This window comes from Bufo gargarizans, chromosome 3 (genome assembly GCF_014858855.1).
Source record: "Bufo gargarizans isolate SCDJY-AF-19 chromosome 3, ASM1485885v1, whole genome shotgun sequence".
Taxonomy (NCBI): domain Eukaryota; kingdom Metazoa; phylum Chordata; class Amphibia; order Anura; family Bufonidae; genus Bufo; species Bufo gargarizans.
This window is the reverse complement of record NC_058082.1, coordinates 559,650,743-559,670,126: the sequence shown is the minus strand read 5'-3', so window position 1 is coordinate 559,670,126 and position 19,384 is coordinate 559,650,743. Positions and strand designations below refer to the sequence as shown.

Genomic DNA, 19,384 nt, shown 5'->3' with positions numbered 1-19,384 from the left:
CATATATTTAGTGCATCTTCCAACAGTCCGTGCGCCTAGACTGAAATCTACGGCAACTCAGAGCTGTCATACATTTATCTCTTCTTTTGCACCTGAAAATTTGAGAAAATGAAGCTGAATTTGTTGCTGCCACATCCCCTTCCTCTCACCACGTCCCCTTTCAGAAAAGTGGCAATGGTGGCATAAAAACGCCAATTACGACAATATATTGCTGCAGTGGTGTCTAAAACACGAGGTTTGCCACTTTTTTAAGCCACAAAACAGGTGCAAAGAATATAAATTTCCTCCTAAGTTTCTTCAAATTTAGCTTAGAAATAAACCAGGGAGCGGAGTCCAGGGAATTGTGTGTTCTTTGCCCTTAAAGGGGTTGTTCACGTTTGTTTTTTAATTTAACCCCCAGACATTGGATCTGCGAAGAAATCTATACTCACCTGGTCCCCACCCCTCCGTTCCTGCTTCCTGGCTATCTTCACTGGACTTCCTGTCCCCGTTTGTCAACTTCCTGTTCGGACAGGATCATGTCTGCGGCTGCAACAAATGACTTGCCTCAGTGGTGACATGTCCCCAAGTAGCATATCATTGCTGGCAAGCGACAGAGGGAAAGCAGCAGTGGTGAGCATAACATGATCAGAACAATTTCGAGAAATAAAAAATGTGTTGGAAAATACCTTTAAATGGGTTTCTAGTTGTTTAATACTGATGTCCTATCCTCAGGATCGGTCATCAATATCAGATCGACGAGGGCCCAACTCCCAGTGCAGTGACCCTGTGGTTCACTGCTAAAGAGGGTTACTGTGTCTTTATTGTGCACCTGTGTCCCACAGGTTGTATATAGGAGATAGAGTTAAGTGGTGGGCTTGGTGTCGGCTTGGTGTCGGCTGGGCTGACCCTTTTTGTTTTATCATTTATGTAGAGTGTGTTGAGAGAAGTTGGTGAGAGAGCAAACAATACTAGAGATTGCAGTCATCCGAATTGGACAAGAGACTGCAATAAATGCCAACCTCTGAGTAAGTGAAGTATTGAACCTAAGATAAGTTTTAGCAGTCATTTTAACAGTCACTGTATAGACAAAATGTCAGTGAAGATAACATGTGTATTTTGGACTTCACTGCACTTGGCTGTGGTTATAAGCTTCAGGTACCCTACCATACTAAGGTGACAGATTTGCAGTCTGGTAAAGGGGTTGTCTCACTTCAGGGCATTTATTATATAGACAAGTTAATACAAGGCACTTACTAATGTATTGTGATTGTCCATATTGCCTTCTTTGCTGGCTTCATTTATTTTTATTATTTCCATATGTTCCATACATTTCCATTTCCAAATAGCAATAGATATATTGTTAGGGAACTGTCAACCAAATCATAGTATTGCGGCAGTAGACAGGAATTGTGGTCAGATAGCACACAGGCTGAGGTAGTCAGAGGTTGGTTGAAAGCTATAGAAGGTTAGGGCAGCCAGGGGAGCACCCAGGAATTTTGTCTAGGGGGGGTCCGAAAGGCAAAAAAATGTGGCATGTGTAGTGCGCTGTGCTAATTAAATTTTTCAAAGCACCCTTTATATTTAAAAATGCAGGGAAGGGGTGTAGTATGTTGCGCTGATTCTTTTACTTGGCGATTCTAAAAGCTCTGTAGGAAAATAACAATGCCGCAATTTTTTGGGCCCCGCCCATTATTAAAAGCCCCTCCTACATATAATAGGCCACTCCCAACAAACACTGTACAGCTGACATTCTATAGTTGTGGCCTGTCTCTACACATCATACAGAGAGGAGGGTCTGTCCTCCGCTCTCCTCCCTCCCTAGATCCTGCTCAAGGCCTGTGGTTCCCCCCACCATCTTCCACCCGCCCGTGGCCTGCTGCCCCCCTTGGCCATCCTCACCCAGCTCTGAATCCTCCTTAAGCAAATGGCAGGGGGAGGAGCCGGAGCATCTCCTCTCCTACATAGCGCCCCATACCTCTTACATCCAGTGATGTCACCTTTGTTGTAGACGTTCTTTCCTCATCTTCTCCATTCAGACCAGACCGCCATGATGATTTTTCAGCCATCTCCCATCTCTGCAGAGATTAACAAACAGACATTAGTTTCCCACATTTCCATCATCTTCACATCTTCTGTACACCCTTTCCTGCCACCCCCAATACTGTGCCCACTGTGCCCCCAATACTATACTGCAGAAACAGTCCCCCTGGAAATACTGCTACCACACAGATAGTGCCCCCAATACTATACTGCAGAAACAGTCCCCCTGGAAATACTGCTACCACACAGATAGTGCCCCAATACTGTGCCCCCAATACTATACTGCAGAAACAGTCCCTCTGGAAATACTGCTACCACACAGATAGTGCCCCAATACTGTGCCTGCTGTGCCCCCAATACTATACTGCAGAAACAGTCCCCCTGGAAATACTACTACCACACAGATAGTGCCCCCTTCAACAATTATTGGCACACAGTGCTCTAAAAAAATAACTGCGCCCAGACACTAATAGTATAAAGATAATTATTGTGCTAAGCTGATACTGTGGCAGGGTGCCCCCCAAAGTAACAGGGCTCCCCAAAATATAAATAATTCTCTGCCAGAGCACACTTAGTAGTAATCATGTTCCTCATAGCCCCCCAGTATTAGCAAAGCTCCGCATAATACCTGCTAGTACTAATAATTCTCCCTACAATATGACAGTACATGAAATACCCCCGCTTAGTGCCCGCTGTTGAGCTAATGTCCCCATAATGTATGCCAGTATAAAATACCCCTATATAGTGCCCCAGTAAATGCCCTCATAGTGCTCCTCTCCCCCTTCCCCATAGTGTCCCCCATAATATGCCAGTAAAAAATGCCCCTTTAAAGTGCCACCATATGCCCCAATAGTGCTCCACTCCTCCATAGTGCTGCCCCCCTATAGTGCCTCCCATAATGTGCCAGTAAAAAATGCCCCCTTAGTGCCACCAGATGCCATAATGCCCTCATGTGCCAATAAGAAAAAAAGGCCCCTTTAGAACCCCCACTTCCCCATAGTGCCCCCAAATAATGCCCCTATAGTGCCACCAGATGCCCCATAGTGCTGTTCTCCCCTATAGTGCCCCCCATAATGTGTCAAACAAAAGCCCCTTTAGAGCCCCTATAGTGCCACCAGATGCCCCATAGTGCCGTTCTCCCCTATAGTGCCCCCCATAGTGTGTAAAAAAAAGGAGAGGAGCCCCCATAGTGCCCCTCTCCTCCATGGTGCCCCCCCCCCATAATGTGCCAGTAAGAAGTGCCACCCAAAAAAAAAGTACCACCAGATGCCACATAGTGCCGTTCTCCCCTTTAGTGCCCCATAGTGCCAGCTCCCCCCCCCCCCCTCCAAAAAAAATAAAAATAAAATACACTGATACTTACCTCCATCAGCAGCGATGCGATGCAGGCCTCTTCCGGCCTGTGTCCCTGCTGTGTGCTGCCTGAGCCGGCCTCTGATAGGCTGCAGGCATTAGTGCCTGCGGCCTATCAGAAGAACAGGGGAGGGACACACCTCTCCCTCCCCCGCCGCAGCACAGGCATCTGTATCGCTGTCCTAAGGACAGCGATACAGATGGATTAGATATGGAGATGAGCGCTTCCACAATGGAAGCGCTCATCTCCTACTGCCCCCCCGCCCCCACCCCCCCCACCACCACCGCCGCCGCCGCAGCAATTACATCCAGGGCCGCGCCGCCTGTGGTGATCAGCGGTGCGGCCCTGAAGGATACTGAGGGCAGCTAAGGTTTCAAAAAATCCAGGACCAAAGCCATATGCATATATGTCCCACGCCCTAGTGCTAAAAACATATATATTATTTGCTGGATGAACATACGGAAACCAAACGTACAGGAATATGTAGCACTACATACCTATCAAATCCAATGACTTTCTGTCATAATCTTCTGCATTCAGCCCAGACCACCATGATGACATTTTCAGCCTCAATTACAGAGTTTACCACACAGACATCTTAGGTTCTTTGCTTTTCTATCATTCTCCCTCTCCTGGTGTTCCAACAGTCTTACCCCCAATACAGCGCCCTCTGTGCACCCCAGGGCCCCCATCTACCATACTGCAGAAATAATGTTGCCATACAGATAGTTCCCTGAACAGTAATAGTGCCACCAATAGCAATAATGGCAAAATCATGGTAAACAGCAAATTATATGGCCAGAATTGTGTTTTTTTTATTACTCACCCTTCTCAATAAAATAAAAAACAGCTAATCAATACATTGATGCCAAAATGATGCCAATGAAAAATATTATTTAGCCTGCCAAAAAACAAACCATCATAGAGCTGCATCGAAAAAAAAATTTTTTTAAATGGTATGGCTCCTGAAATGCGACATTGTGAAAAAAATAAAAATAAAATTGGTGGGCCTTTAAGGCCAAAAATAGGCAGGATTTAAAGGGAACCCATCACATTGAACATGCAGTAGGATCTGCATGCAGCGTGTTATAGCGTGGGACGAGCTGAGCAGATTGTTAAATATATAATTTTGTAGGGTAGGATTCTGTGTAAAGTCAATTCTTGCTCATTCTGGGCTAAGGAGACTTATCAGTAATTGACAGCCTTTCCTGTATCGGTGTGCGTACAGAGATACCTGTCAATCACCACTTAGGACCGCCCATTGGACTCCTAACATCATACTGCGCAGGAATTATAAAAGAAACATTAAACTGAGTTGTTTCCCACAAAACTATATATGAATCTCCTCGGCTCCTCCTGCCATTTCAGGCATCTGAGGCTTGTAACCACCACAAGTGTTAATATAAACTCTATAGCAGTATTATTTGATCACACTGTTAACAGATTATTTTATGTATGGAGCAGATATATTTTGGTATTACATGAGCACTGAATGGTGGTATTTACTTAGGCAATATGTGGTGTGTTAGCCTTGTCTTACAGATGTCTATGCAGCACAGTGGCTCAGTGGTTAGCACTGGTGCCTTGCATCGCTGGGGTCCTAGGTTTGAATCTGACCAAGGACAACATCTGCATGGAGTTTGTATGTTCTCCCCATGCTTGGGTGGGTTTCCTCCCTTACTCCAAAGACATACTGATAGGGAGTTAAAATTTTGAGCCCCATTGGGGACAGTCCGATGCTAATGTCTGTAAAGTGTTGCGGAATATAGTAGCGCTATATAAGTGCATAAGATAAATAAACATTATCCTGTTGTATATGGAACCAAAAATAGCTCTACAACATATAAAGATAAAAAGGTACTTTACAGGTCACGGCACTCTCTCCTCTTGACCCAAATCTGAAGCTTACACTGCAGCAGGCTGGCTGGTTGTTGTGGTCCCAAGCTGGCTGTTTAACAAGTCTTTAGCTGATTGAGCATCTTGGATCTAGGAAGTATAATTCGGTGATCCCCTCCCCAGGCTGTCCCTATCCGTTGCAATTCTCATCTGCTCTATAACACTATATATGCCTTGAGGTAGTGTACCCTTATGACTAGTAGCTCACACCTCCACTTGCTAGCTTGCTACAGGCAAAAGTATTGCTGGCTTTGTTTCCAGTAGCAGCTTCCCAGTTCACACTTCAATGTGCCTGCGTGCTACTGACATAAGTTCTGCGGAGCACTGCTGTTTATTTATTATCGGTAATGGCTAAATCCCGTAGGTATTATAGACTTTCTGATGTCACATGGTTACGTGGCATTTGAAACCTCAACCCCAAAGTCACTGTGCTCACTGAACACTCCATTTTTAAATTACTAATCATTATAACGACAGCACATGGAATTTAGCCATTACTCTGGTCCTATAACCCATCTCTGCTTCAGGGCCACATGATTTTACAATATCATGTGGCCTTTACGGTGCATGAAACTTAGCCACTACCATTTATCATCTGACAGGGGTTCTCTCTCATTTACTTAAGGACCTATATAATTAGATCATGTGATTGAAAAGGTCCTTGTGCACCTCACAATGTATTATCCATTAGCAATGACACAATTAGCCACAAGATGGCAGTATAATAACAGCGCTATTTACAACATGCATCTATACGGCACAGTATCTCGACAAATACAGTGAATTTCACGTGAATTACGGTGCGATTAACTAACATTATACTTGCTGCTCCATCAGGTCAGGAGCATGGGACCCCTAACTGTCTGTCAGTGGGGGTCACGCCCTTTTATTTTGTGCTGAAGAGGTTAAAGTCTGGAAATATGTCTTTCTTTTAGTTTTAGTTTTTTTCTCTCAAAAAGTTTAAAAAATAAACCCAGTTCCACCGATTCTGTGTAAACCTGGGCGCTGACCCTGAAGTGGGCACCATGTAGTTCCTGAGGTACAGCCAAGTTCCACCCTTTGGTATACCGATTGTCTGTGCAGGCGTTTTATACGAGCTATATCTTGGCACGAGGCCGCCTTCTGTCCATAAAAGTCTCATTTTCACCTTTCAACACTTATTTTCTTTGTATGTTGCTTTCAACAAATACCGCAAAACAAACCTAATAGGACAGGTTGTGGCATTGGCGAAGGAGAGGTGATCAGATTACAGGGGGATTCGGGAGGGGGAGAGGCACAGTAATTCTTTTAAGGGGTTTAAATGCCCACTTAACTCTTTCCTGGCCCTTAGCTAATTTACTCAAATAACCTTTTGCTAGGTCTATGTTAGTTCATTAGCGGCTTTTTCCAAATATTCTGGAGCTATATTAAAAATGGGCAATAAACAGGGGCTGGCCTTATGTCGGATGGTGCCCTGTGTGGTTCCTTCTGATGTTGCCTCTGCTCCCGTGTGCAAATGAACATACTAAGCAGCACCTATAGTAAAATAAATACCTTACGGACCGAATAACAGCGCTATACAATTAAATAGCAATTCTATACAGTGTGGTCCCCACTGTAAATTGTGATAATAATGAATTGCTTAGTAAATGCCGCCTTACAGTGCTCAGATAATATCTCATTGTACGCAGTGAATATTAGACTTTATGCCGCCAGACCATTATGAGTGGAAGCTGATGCACAATGGTCACACACTTCCAGTGCCTGCTTTCCTCAAATATTAGTTAGACACCTAGAAGGAACCAACAGGGCCTTTTCCACCGGGTTACCTCCATGACCACTGTTGGTTCAATGATGGCAGCAAGACCGGCATTTGTCACTGGTGTCATTACTAAACCACCAATATTTTCATGACAGTGACCAGCATTCTACCGGCCTCGACTATATAAGAGCAATGATGTCCAGTCGTGGCCAAAAGTTTGGAGAATGACACAAATATTAGTTTTCACAAAGTTTGCTGCTAAACTGCTTTTAGATCTTTGTATCAGTTGTTTCTGTGATGTAGTGAAATATAATTACACGCACTTCATACGTTTCAAAGGCTTTTATCGACAATTACGTGACATTTATGCAAAGAGTCAGTATTTGCAGTGTTGGCCCTTCTTTTTCAGGACCTCTGCAATTCGACTGGGCATGCTCTCAATCAACTTCTGGGCCAATTCCTGACTGATAGCAACCCATTCTTTCATAATCACTTCTTGGAGTTTGTCAGAATTAGTGGGTTTTTGTTTGTCCACCTGCCTCTTGAGGATTGACCACAAGTTCTCAATGGGATTAAGATCTGGGGAGTTTCCAGGCCATGGACCCAAAATGTCAACGTTTTGGTCCCCGAGCCACTTAGTTGTCACTTTTGCCTTATGGCACGGTGCTCCATTGTGCTGCTGGAAAATGCATTGTTCTTCACCAAACTGTTGTTGGATTGTTGGAAGAAGTTGCTGTTGGAGGGTGTTTTGGTGCCATTCTTTATTCATGGCTGTGTTTTTGGGCAAAATTGTGAGTGAGCCCACTCCCTTGGATGAGAAGCAACCCCACACATGAATGGTCTCTGGATGCTTTACTGTTGGCATGACACAGGACTGATGGTAGCGCTCACCTTTTCTTCTCCGGACAAGCCTTTTTCCTGATGCCCCAAACAATCGGGAAGAGGCTTCATCGGAGAATATGACTTTGCCCGAGTCCTCAGCAGCCCATTCACCATATTTTCTGCAGAAGATCAATCTGTCCCTGATGTTTTTTTTTTAGAGAAGTGGCTTCTTTGCTGCCCTTCTTGACACCAGGCCATCTTCCAAAAGTCTTTGCCTCACAGTGCGTGCAGATGCGCTCACACCTGCCTGCTGCCATTCCTGAGCAAGCTCTGCACTGGTGGCACTCCGATCCCGCAGCTGAATCCTCTTTAGGAGACGATCCTGGCGCTTGCTGGACTTTCTTGGACGCCCTCAAGCCTTCTTAACAAGAATTGAACCTCTTTCCTTGAAGTTCTTGATGATCCTATAAATTGTTGATTGAGGTGCAATCTTAGTAGCCACAATATCCTTGCCTGTGAAGCCATTTTTATGCAATGCAATGATGTCTGCACGTGTTTCTTTGCAGGTCACCATGGTTAACAATGGAAGAACAATGATTTCAAGCATCACCCTCCTTTTAACAGGTCAAGTCTGCCATTTTAACCCAATCAGCCTGACATAATGATCTCCAGCCTTGTGCTCGTCAACATTCTCACCTGAGTTAACAAGACGATTACTGAAATGATCTCAGCAGGTCCTTTAATGACAGCAATGAAATGCAGTGGAAAGTTTTTTTAGGGATTAAGTTAGTTTTCATGGCAAAGAAGGACTATGCAATTCATCTGATCACTCTTCATAACATTCTGGAGTATATGCAAATTGCTATTATAAAAACTTAAGCAGCAACTTTTCCAATTTCCAATATTTATGTAATTCTCAAAACTTTTGGCCACGACTGTAGAGGACATTGTGTTGGTGCTGCTATAGGGGGCACTGTAACTAGCACTGATATAAGGGGCCGTGTTCTGGCACTAATACAGGGGCACTGCAAAGCTGTAGCTAGATGTTGATTCTTCTGAGAAAGATTGATTCAATGTGGCCTTTTGCACCCTTCATGTGCTATACCACACTAAAGATGAGCGAATTTCCGTTTTGTACGAACCTGCAAAGAAATTTGTCTCGGGCACAAATGGATTCTACCTTTAATCAGAGAGAGAGTGAGAGACTTATCCATGTGAGGTGTGTTATAGGCCAGGCAATCCTCCTCTAGGTATGTAAAATAGCTTTCCTTCCAAAAGGACCAGAAAGATTAGCCTCTGGTGCCACCAGCAGCCTGAAAATGGTTGGTTATGGATTTTCTGAAGCTGAATGCCTTTATTCATTTCAACAGGGAATATAGTCTGTATAGCTTCCTTCTCCCTTTGGAAGGGAAGCTAATTTTCATATAGTTTTACCTTAAAAACCCAGAGGAGAGTTGTCTGGCCTATAAGACTTCTCACACCTACTAGGTGCTCAGTTGCTTTCCATAAGGAGAAATAGTATCCCCCCAGATGCTGATCAAGGCCTCTCAGCTAGCTAAGCCAGTTCTCTCTGCTCTGCACTGTTAAGTGGCAATCTACATTATGCTTCAAGGCCTGTTTCAAAGGCTAAGCACTGACTGATTGGATTCATACCTAATACAGTCCTGATCAAAAGTTTAAGACCACTTGAAAAATGGCAAAAAATCATATTTAGCATGGCTGGATCTTAACAAGGTTCCAAGTAGAGCTTCAACATGCAACAAGAAGAAATGGGAGTGAGACAAAACATTTTTTGAGCATTCAATTTAATGAAAACAACGAATAAACTGAAACAGGCTGTTTTTTAGCTGATCAAAAGTTTAGGACCACACCTCCAAAAAAAACTAAACCCCCCCAAAACAGAAATCCAACTTCCAAACATGAACTCAGTAATGAGTAGCTCCGCCGTTATTGTTGATCACTTCAAAAATTCGTTTCGGCATGCTTGATGCAAGCGTTTCCATGAGGTGAGTGGGAACATTTCTCCAAGTGGTGAAGACGGCCGCACGAAGGCCATCTACTGTCTGGAACTGTTGTCCATTTTTGTAAACTTCCCTTGCCATCCATCCCCAAAGGTTCTCAATTGGATTTAGATCAGGGGAACACGCAGGATGGGCCAAAAGAGTGATGTTATTCTCCTGGAAGAAGTCCCTTGTCCTGCGGGCATTGTGTACTGTAGCGTTGTCCTGTTGAAAAACCCAGTCGTTACCACACAGACGAGGGCCCTCAGTCATGAGGAATGCTCTCTGCAACATCTGGACATAGCCAGCGGCCGTTTGACGCCCCTGCACTTCCTGAAGCTCCATTGTTCCACTGAAGGAAAAAGCACCCCAGACCATTATGGCGCCCCCTCCACTGTGGCACGTAGAAAACATCTCAGGTGGGATCTGCTTGTCATGCCAGTAACGTTGGAAACCATCTGGACCATCAAGGTTAAATTTTTTCTCATCAGAGAATAAAACTTTCTTCCACCTTTGAATGTCCCATGTTTGGTGCTCTCTTGCAAAGTCCAAACGAGCAGTTCTGTGGCGTTCAAGGAGACGAGGTCTTTGAAGACGTTTTTGTTTTTGAAGCCCTTCAGTCTCAGATGCCGTCTGATGGTTATGGGGCTGCAGTCAGCACCAGTAAGGGCCTTAATTTGGGTCGAGGATCATCCAGTGTCTTGACGTACAGCCAATTGGATCCTCCGGCTCAGTGCTGGTGAAATTTTTTGGGGTCTTCTACTTGACTTTTTTGTTCCATAACCCTCAGGATCATTTAAGAATTTCCAAATGACTGTCTTACTGCGTCCCACCTCAGCAGCGATGGCGCGCTGTGAGAGACCCTGCTTATGCAGTTCAACAACCCGACCACGTTCAAAAAGTGAGTTATTTTGCCTTTGCCATCACAACGTGTGACTACCTGACAGAAAATGACAATGAATCCACATCTTTGCACAGATTTGGCCTTTTAAAGGCATGTGGTCCTAAAATTTGGATAAGCTGAAAAACAGCCTGTTTCAGTTTAATCGTTATTTTCAATTAATTGAATACTCAAAAAATGTTTTGTCTCACTCCCATTTCTTCTTGTTGCATGTTGAAGCTCTACTTGGAACCTTGTTAAGATCCAACAATGTAAAATATGATTTTTTGCCATTTTTCAAGTGGTCTTAAACTTTTGATCAGGACTGTATCTGGTGGCATCAGAGGCTTAGCTTTCTGTTCCTTTGGGAAGGAAAGCTAATTAACATACAGTACAGACCAAAAGTTTGGACACACCTTCTCATTCAAAGAGTTTTCTTTATTTGCATGACTATGAAAATTGTAGATTCACACTGAAGGCATCAAAACTATGAATTAACACATGTGGAATTATCTACATAACAAGAAAGTGTGAAACAACTGAAAATATGTCATATTCTAGGTTCTTCAAAGTAGCCACCTTTTGCTTTGATTACTGCTTTGCACACTCTTGGCATTCTTTTGATGAGCTTCAAGAGGTAGTCACCTGAAATGGTTTTTCACCTGTCAGGTTTAATAAGTGGGATTTCTTGCCTTATAAATGGGGTTGGGACCATCAGTTGCATTGTGGAGAAGTCAGGTGGATACACAGCTGATAGTCCTACTGAATAGACTGTTAGAATTTGTATTATGGCAAGAAAAAAGCAGCTAAGTAAAGAAGAAGAGTGGCCATCATTACTTTAAGAAATGAAGGTCAGTCAGTCCAAAAAATTGGGAAAAATTTGAAAGTGTCCCCAAGTGCAGTCACAAAAGCCATCAAGCGCTACAAAGAAACTGGCTCACATGCGGACCGCCCCAGGAAAGGAAGACCAAGAGTCACCTCTGCTGCGGAGGATAAGTTCATCCGAGTCACCAGCCTTCAGAAATCGCAGGTTAACAGCAGCTCAGATTAGAGACCAGGTCAATGCCACACAGAGTTCTAGCAGCAGACACATCTCTAGAACAACTGTTAAGAGGAGACTGTGTGAATCAGGCCTTCATGGTAGAATATCTGCTAGGAAACCACTGCTAAGGACAGGCAACAAGCAGAAGAGACTTGTTTGGGCTAAAGAACACAAGGAATGGACATTAGACCAGTGGAAATCTGTGCTTTGGTCTGATGAGTCCAAATTTGAGATCTTTGGTTCCAACCACCGTGTCTTTGTGCGACGCAGAAAAGGTGAACGGATGGGCTCTACATGCCTGGTTCCCACCGTGAAGCATGGAGGAGGAGGTGTGATGGTGTGGGGGTGCTTTGCTGGTGACACTGTTGGGGATTTATTCAAAATTGAAGGCATACTGAACCAGCATGGCTACCACAGCATCTTGCAGCGGCATGCTATTCCATCCGGTTTGCGTTCAGTTGGACCATCATTTATTTTTCAAAAGGACAATGACCCCAAACACCTCCAGGCTATTTGACCATGAAGGAGAGTGATGGGGTGCTGCACCAGATGACCTGGCCTCCACAGTTGGGCCAACAAGTGCTAAGCATCTCTGGGAACTCCTTCAAGACTGTTAGAAGACCATTTCAGGTGACTACCTCTTGAAGCTCATCAAGAGAATGCCAAGAGTGTGCAAAGCAGTAATCAAAGCAAAAGGTGGCTACTTTGAAGAACCTAAAATATGACATATTTTTAGTTGTTTCACCCTTTTTTGTTATGTATATAATTCCACATGTGTTAATTCATAGTTTTGATGCCTTCAGTGTGAATCTACAATTTTCATAGTCATGAAAATAAAGAAAACTCTTTGAATGAGAAGGTGTGTCCAAACTTTTGGTCTGTACTGTACCCAGTTCAGATTTGCCTGGCCTCACATAGGTCAATCTCTCTTTCTCAGTTCTACACAGACAAATTTTAAAAATTCTAATTCTGCCAAATCTGAATTTGATTCTAACTACCGTATTATTTGCCCCATAAGATGCGTCTTATGGGAAGAATACTAATGAGTGCTTCCATTATGGTGGGCTGATCTGTGGCATGGGGGCTAATCTGAATCATGGGGGTCTGACCTGAGATCTGAATCTCAGGGGGGTCTTATTTATATTGGGGCTCTTATCTGAGGTATGATTGGGGATCATTCATATTGGGGTCTGAGCTGAGGTCTGATTGTGGGTCTGATCTGAGGTCTGATTGAGGGTCTGATTAACATTGGGGGTCTGATTGCTGGTCTGAACTCAGGTCTAATGAAAAATATTTTATTCTTATTGTCCTCCTCTAAAACCTAGGTGCATCTTATGGGCCGGCGCGGCTTTTAGGGCGAAAAATACATACATGTGTAATGAGCGAGAGTGCCATTAGCACTCCGCACCCCGCTACTGTCTCCTATGGGCTAACACAGTGTCATCTTATGCATTTATTGCAGGTCCTATACAATGTGCATTGCTGTTCCTATGTAACTTTTAATGTTCATGTAATGTACCTGGTTCACCAGAAGTTGGCAGCAAGCATGACAGAGCTACATTTGCAGAGGATGGAACCTTCTTTCCATTTAATTCTCCCTCTAAGGAGGGGAGGGTCTTAGCTAGTTAGAAGTCAGTGGACAGTACCCAGTGGAGGGGAAGGAAGCCGGTGCACGTCCCTGTTGGACATGTCCTGCCTAAGGGTACTTTCACACTAGCGTTTTTCTTTTCCGGCACTGAGTTCCGTCAAAAGGGCTCAATGCCGGAAAATAACTGATCAGGTATATCCTCATGTATTCTGAATGGAGAGTAATCCGTTCAGGATGCATAAGGATGCAAAAGAGGAGGCAAAAGAGAAAAACGTAGCATGCTACGGTTTTATCTCCGGTCCAAAAAACTGAAGACTGGTCTGAATGCCTGAATTTTTTTCCCATAGGAATGTATTAGTGCCGGATCTGGCATTCAAAATACCGGAATGCTGGATACGTCCTGCGCAGACCGAAAAAAAGGTGAATGAATAAATGCCGGATCTGTTTTGCCGGATGACAATGGAAAGACGGATCCAGCATTTCAATGCATTTTTTTGACTGATCATGCATTTTTAAGACTGATCAGGATCCTGATCAGTCTTACTAATGCCATCAGTTGGCATACGTTTTGCCGGCGACGGAACTGCTTGCCGGATCACTGTGCCGCAAGTGTGAAAGTAGCCTAAGCCAGCTAGAGCACCTTCAGCTCTGTTGGATGTGGAGGCCACAGCTTGGAGCCTCTGAAGCCAGGAGCAGAGTTCCCTGAATTAAGCTAGAGTCAGACTACAAGAAAAAGTTGCAGCATACAGCTAAAGCAAAGCTATTCAGTCAGCCTGTCAGCACAGCAGGGCCAGAGAGCAACCGATGTAGCAGAGTTGAGTGTGTTCACCTGCCTGAGTTAATGCTAAAGCCTGCTGGGAACCAAGACAAAGCCGGAAACTGTTGGAGAAAGGTTTATGCAAAGTAAAGCTGTTACTGAACTTCATCACAAGGTCTGGACTAAATTTATTTCATCAACAACCCCCCTTTTTATTGCTTCGGGGCCAACACCTGGGGTCCAGCGTATCCAGGTAGGAACACTGTGACACGTGCACCAACATTAAAGGAACATTTAGGCCACCCTACACCACTCTGGCATTCCTACACCTGGGTACCATCCACAGTATCACTAAAAGGGGCCCTGTGCCCTTGTTGCTTCATTGCAACTGGCGTCACGAAACAAGTACTTTTTCCTCTTAAAGGGCCCTGGGGGGAGGCCTACAACTACAAAGCCTACGGAATTTACAAAAAACCCTTTAAAAATGACTTTGTTGAATTTGCTGCGGAGCGACCGGCATCAGAAGGGTTAATTCGCCATTTTGGCCGGTAATGTCGCATCATCTGACAGCGTGGGAAAATGGAGGAACGCCCCTGTCTGAAGAGCGAAAATCCAACCCTGCCCACAGGGAACAACATCCTAGCAAAGAGGAAGGAAGGGGAAGCTCCACCCCTGAAGCCCCTCCTTCTCCAGTCCTGAAGTAGATCCTGGTGTCGCAGCTCGTGAGAGGATCGGGGAAGGAGCTGCCCGTGTTCCCCGTGCCATCTGGCGCAGCGGGGGCGGCCGGAGTTCCCACTCCGCCACCCAAGAAGCATGGCACTTTTGAAGGGCTAAAACTGATGGTGCCCAAAGAACTAACAGCCCGTGCTTGCGATATGTAGTGATGAGCGGCAGGGGCTATATTCGAATTTGCTATATTTCACGAATATTTGGGCAAATATTAGTGATATATTTGCGAATTCGAGATTTTTTCTCAAATTATTTGCGCCCAACACTAGCAATATGTGGGATTACGCAGAGCGATTGAGGACTGGGCAGTCAGGGTATGGGATCAACCCCAGCCCAGGAACACGCTTTTAGGGAGGAGGACCGGCAGCATGGTGTGGTTCTTGGTTGAGAGGGGGTCTGGCTTCATTAGGGATGACAAGACCGGGCAGGAGCTTTATGTCAAAAGACGCTCCGCTAAGCGCCCTTACCTCCCTTAGGCCCGCCACAGCCTCTATAAGGGAGATGTGGTAGAGTACACCCCCATGCAGTCCCTTCAGGGGCCCTTTGCTGTAGCCGTGACCTGCCTGGAGAAACCCCTGATGCTGCGGACGGAACCGGAGGTATGGCCGGATGACCCAGCTGCAACAGGATGGGTGCGCTGTCTGCAAGAATCATCGGAAGCCAGAGCCGGAGGTTCTCATCCCCGGACTACCTGCACCCCCAACATCCACCCAACATCTGGGATGTATGTCAAGTACCTCATTTGTATTCAGTCCTACCATGGTGGCATACCAACTGCCATAGAAGTCAGAGCCACTACGGAGGAAAATCAACCCAGAGCTGTGTATAGGACCGCCCAGTGAAGAAAATTACCTTCCAGCCCCTTTGCAGAAGGAGGTGCTCGATCCTTTTATGATGGCAGGAGCAGCCGCTCCTGTAAAACAGAAAGTCAAAGCCGTGATGACCAGCTCTACAACCAGGTCACTGCCACAGGAGGCCAGTGGAGATTTACTACAGCTGCAAGACTACAGAAGGCAGGAAAAACATCTGATGGAGTTCAGCAGCAGCAGTAGCGAGGAGGATTTGAAGTCCTTCCTCTGAAGAGCCTCTCTTCATAATCTTCTTCATCTAAAGAAAGAACCAAAGACTTCTGGGAGCCACGGCCAGGACTGCTCCTGAAGGTTGGTATTCTTTTATGTTTCAGGTTGCCCCTGTTGTCTCCTCGTTTAGTCAGGACTCCCCCCAACTGTCAGTTACCCCCATCTTCAGTCAACTACCTTCAAGTTGCGTACGTTTACGCACAAAATTCCTTTTTTTTCCCCTTCTCAGGTTATTTGGGAGCCCCCTTTTGCTAAAAGGGTTCTCATTGTCCTGTGTTGCTATTTTACATCCTACCCACGTGGATTACAAATTACTATTATTACTTTATGTGGATTACAAATTACTTTTACTACCTCATTTGGATTACAAATAATGACATTATTTCCCGTGGATTGCAAAGGAACTGTTTGCTCTATTTGATTCCCGTTTGGTGCATTTCATCCGCCAACATGGAAGGAGAGACTCTAATGTGATTTATTTGCACTATTTTATTGCATTATTTAATTGCCTTAAATATTTGCACTATGTTTGCACTAATCTTTTTCTAGTTTCAGCAACGTTCAAGTATATTGTGCCCATTGTGTGTATTTCTTTACAGGTGCCGCAATGTGATATCCTGCACTTTAAATTGACTTTTCACTAAATCTAGTTAGCCAGATAGGCAGTACCTTACTTTTACAGGTCAATATGGACTGATGTAAAGTGCTGAGCACTGGGGCAGGGCCGCCATTCCATAGTTGACCATTCATAGTCCCGATGTCACCACCCAGGTACAGAAGGGCCCTCATACCCTTTGCAAAAGCCAATTGGGCATTTTCTCCGAAAGAGGTTCTCACCACCCAGTAGCAAAGGTGGCCACGATGCCAGAGCTGATTGATAACACGGTGAACCCGGACCAGACCATTGGAGGAGGAGGTTTGCAGGGTAACAAGTCCTTCTTCCTTGCAAATAAAAGCATGTTCTAACAAGGGAATTTTTTTCCCAAGGTTTTCCTACTTGCCATCTGCTGCTTGTGTCAGAAATGTCACATAAAGCTGTCACAATGTCACAAGATGCAGTCGTCAGTGACGGTATTGAGAGCGGAGATGGGAGATTTGATTGTCAGGTCTAATTTACTGAGAAGAAGGTGCGCTGTCGTAGGTCTGGACAAGCCCTGATGATGATCCATAAATAAGCTTTTGGCCCTCGGGAACATTCAGATCATTAGAGATAACAGTTAGAGCTGGAATCTGATTGGTTGCTTTGGGTAACACCCCCGCTTTGCAGGACATATTCAGGGGCGTAGCTCTAGGGGTACAGAGGTAGCAGATGCTCCTGTACATATCTCATTAAAAAGCATCAACAATTAAAGGGGTTATCCAGGAGTAAGATAGACCTCCCAGAGTGGCCGACCCTCAATGGAGATCATACTTACCTGGTCCCCGCCGCTGGGTTCAGTGTCTAACACTCCCAGGCCAGCTCTTTCTCTCCCTGCCATGCTGAGATCAACATCCGTCGACAGAGGGACACATTGCTGCTGCAGCAAATCAGAGGCCTCAGCGGTGACCTGCTCCCCTTCCGTCACGTGATGCAAGAGGACAGATGACCTGTCACGGAAGGTGTACAGGAAACAAGACCATGCAAAATGATTATATGACTCACTGGATCCAAAACTAAGGAACCAAAAGGGAGACCCCTGCATAAGACCTGGCTCTCCTTCTGTCTGCCCAGCCTATGCGAAAATCCCAATGGTGGATGATCGCATATCCACATACCTCGACTATATACACCACCTGAACACCCTACAATAGTGAGGGGACACGACCACCGGCTCCCTACACTAGACACGGAGGGAGTCAGGGTCACCTGGGATCCAGCAAACAGAAAATCACAAATAAATGTACAGCACTTATCTTGTAGAAGGCTGGAAGATAGGATCAGCATGCACACACACTCCAGGAAGTTGCATAAGCCGCACACTAATGCATTATGGGGAGGAATTTAAAGGGATGCAATCAGTCCAACTACATGACAGCTGAGAGAGGCTAACGAGATGAGGAACTGAAATTCAAAACAAAGAAAACTCAAGGAGGAGGTTCTGAAAGGCTTCTGTCAGAGCTTCTCAGCTGTCTGGTTGTGACAGTACCCCTCCCTCTACGAATGGACTCCGGACACTCAGAGCCCACCTTCTCAGGATGGGACCTATGGAAAGCCCTGATGAGACGAGTGGCCTTAATGTCCGTCACTGGGACTCACATCCTCTCCTCAGGACCATAACCCTCCAAATGAACGAGGTACTGGAGAGAACCGCGGACAAGACGAGAATCCACAATCCTCGAGACCTGAAATTCAAGATTCCCATCAACCATAATCGGAGGAGGAGGCAAAGGCGAGGGTACAATGGGTGGAACATAAGGTTTCAATAAGGACTTATGAAAAACATTATGGATCTTCCAAGTCTGAGGAAGATCAAGACGGTAGGCAACAGGATTGATGACAGACAGGATTTTGTAAGGCCCAATAAACCTAGGACCCAACTTCCAGGAGGGAACCTTCAATTTGATATTCTTGGTAGACAACCACACCAGATCACCAACATTCAGGTCCGGACCAGGCACACGTCTCTTATCTGCCACACGCTTATATCTCTCACTCATGCTCTTTAGATTATCCTGAATCTTTTGCCAAATAGAAGACAAAGACGAGGAGAATCTGTCCTCATCAGGTAAACCAGAAGACCCCTCTCCCGAAAAAGTCCCAAACTGCGGATGAAACCCATATGCACCAAAAAATGGTGACTTATCCGAGGACTCCTGACGACGGTTATTTAAAGCAAACTCAGCAAGGGACAAAAAAGAACACCAATCCTCCTGATTCTCCGCCACAAAACAGCGCAGATATGTCTCCAGATTCTGATTGACGCGCTCTGTCTGGCCATTCGACTGCGGGTGGAAAGCAGAAGAGAATGACAACCGAACCCCCAAGCGAGAACAGAAAGCCTTCCAGAATCTGGAAACAAACTGCGTGCCCCTATCAGAGACTATGTCTGAAGGAATACCGTGCAATTTGACAATGTGATCAATAAATGCCTGCGCCAGCGTCTTAGCATTGGGCAAACCAGGAAAAGGGATGAAATGCACAATTTTGCTAAAATGGTCCACCACCACCAGAATCACAGTCTTCCCCAAGGAACGAGGCAGGTCCGTTATGAAGTCCATGGACAGATGTGTCCATGGACGGGAAGGAATGGGTAAGGGAAGGAGAGGACCTGATGGCCGTGAATGAGGGACTTTGGCACAAGCGCAAGTCTCTCAGGCTGCCACAAAACCCTCAACCGACTTACGAAGTGCAGGCCACCAGAATCTCCGAGCGATGAGATCCACTGTGGCTCTTGCCCCCGGGTGCCCAGCAAGGACCGTATCGTGGTGTTCCTTAAAAATCTTGTGTCTTAAAGCGAGAGGCACAAACAACCTCCCAGGAGGACAAAGATCAGG

At 45.3% G+C, this 19,384-nt stretch overlaps 1 protein-coding gene across 1 annotated transcript in view; it reads right to left on the bottom strand.

The window, feature by feature from the left end:
* The window catches only part of TMPRSS3 (transmembrane serine protease 3), a 155,090-nt gene that overhangs the window by 82,886 nt on the left and 52,820 nt on the right, over nt 1-19,384 (bottom strand). The window contains exons 4-6 of the mRNA XM_044285875.1: nt 17,326-17,497; nt 15,826-15,938; nt 15,684-15,744 (exon numbers count right to left, since the gene is read on the bottom strand). Of these exons, the coding sequence (XP_044141810.1) occupies nt 15,684-15,744; nt 15,826-15,938; nt 17,326-17,497 (346 nt within the window). The remainder of the gene's footprint in view (nt 1-15,683; nt 15,745-15,825; nt 15,939-17,325; nt 17,498-19,384) is intronic.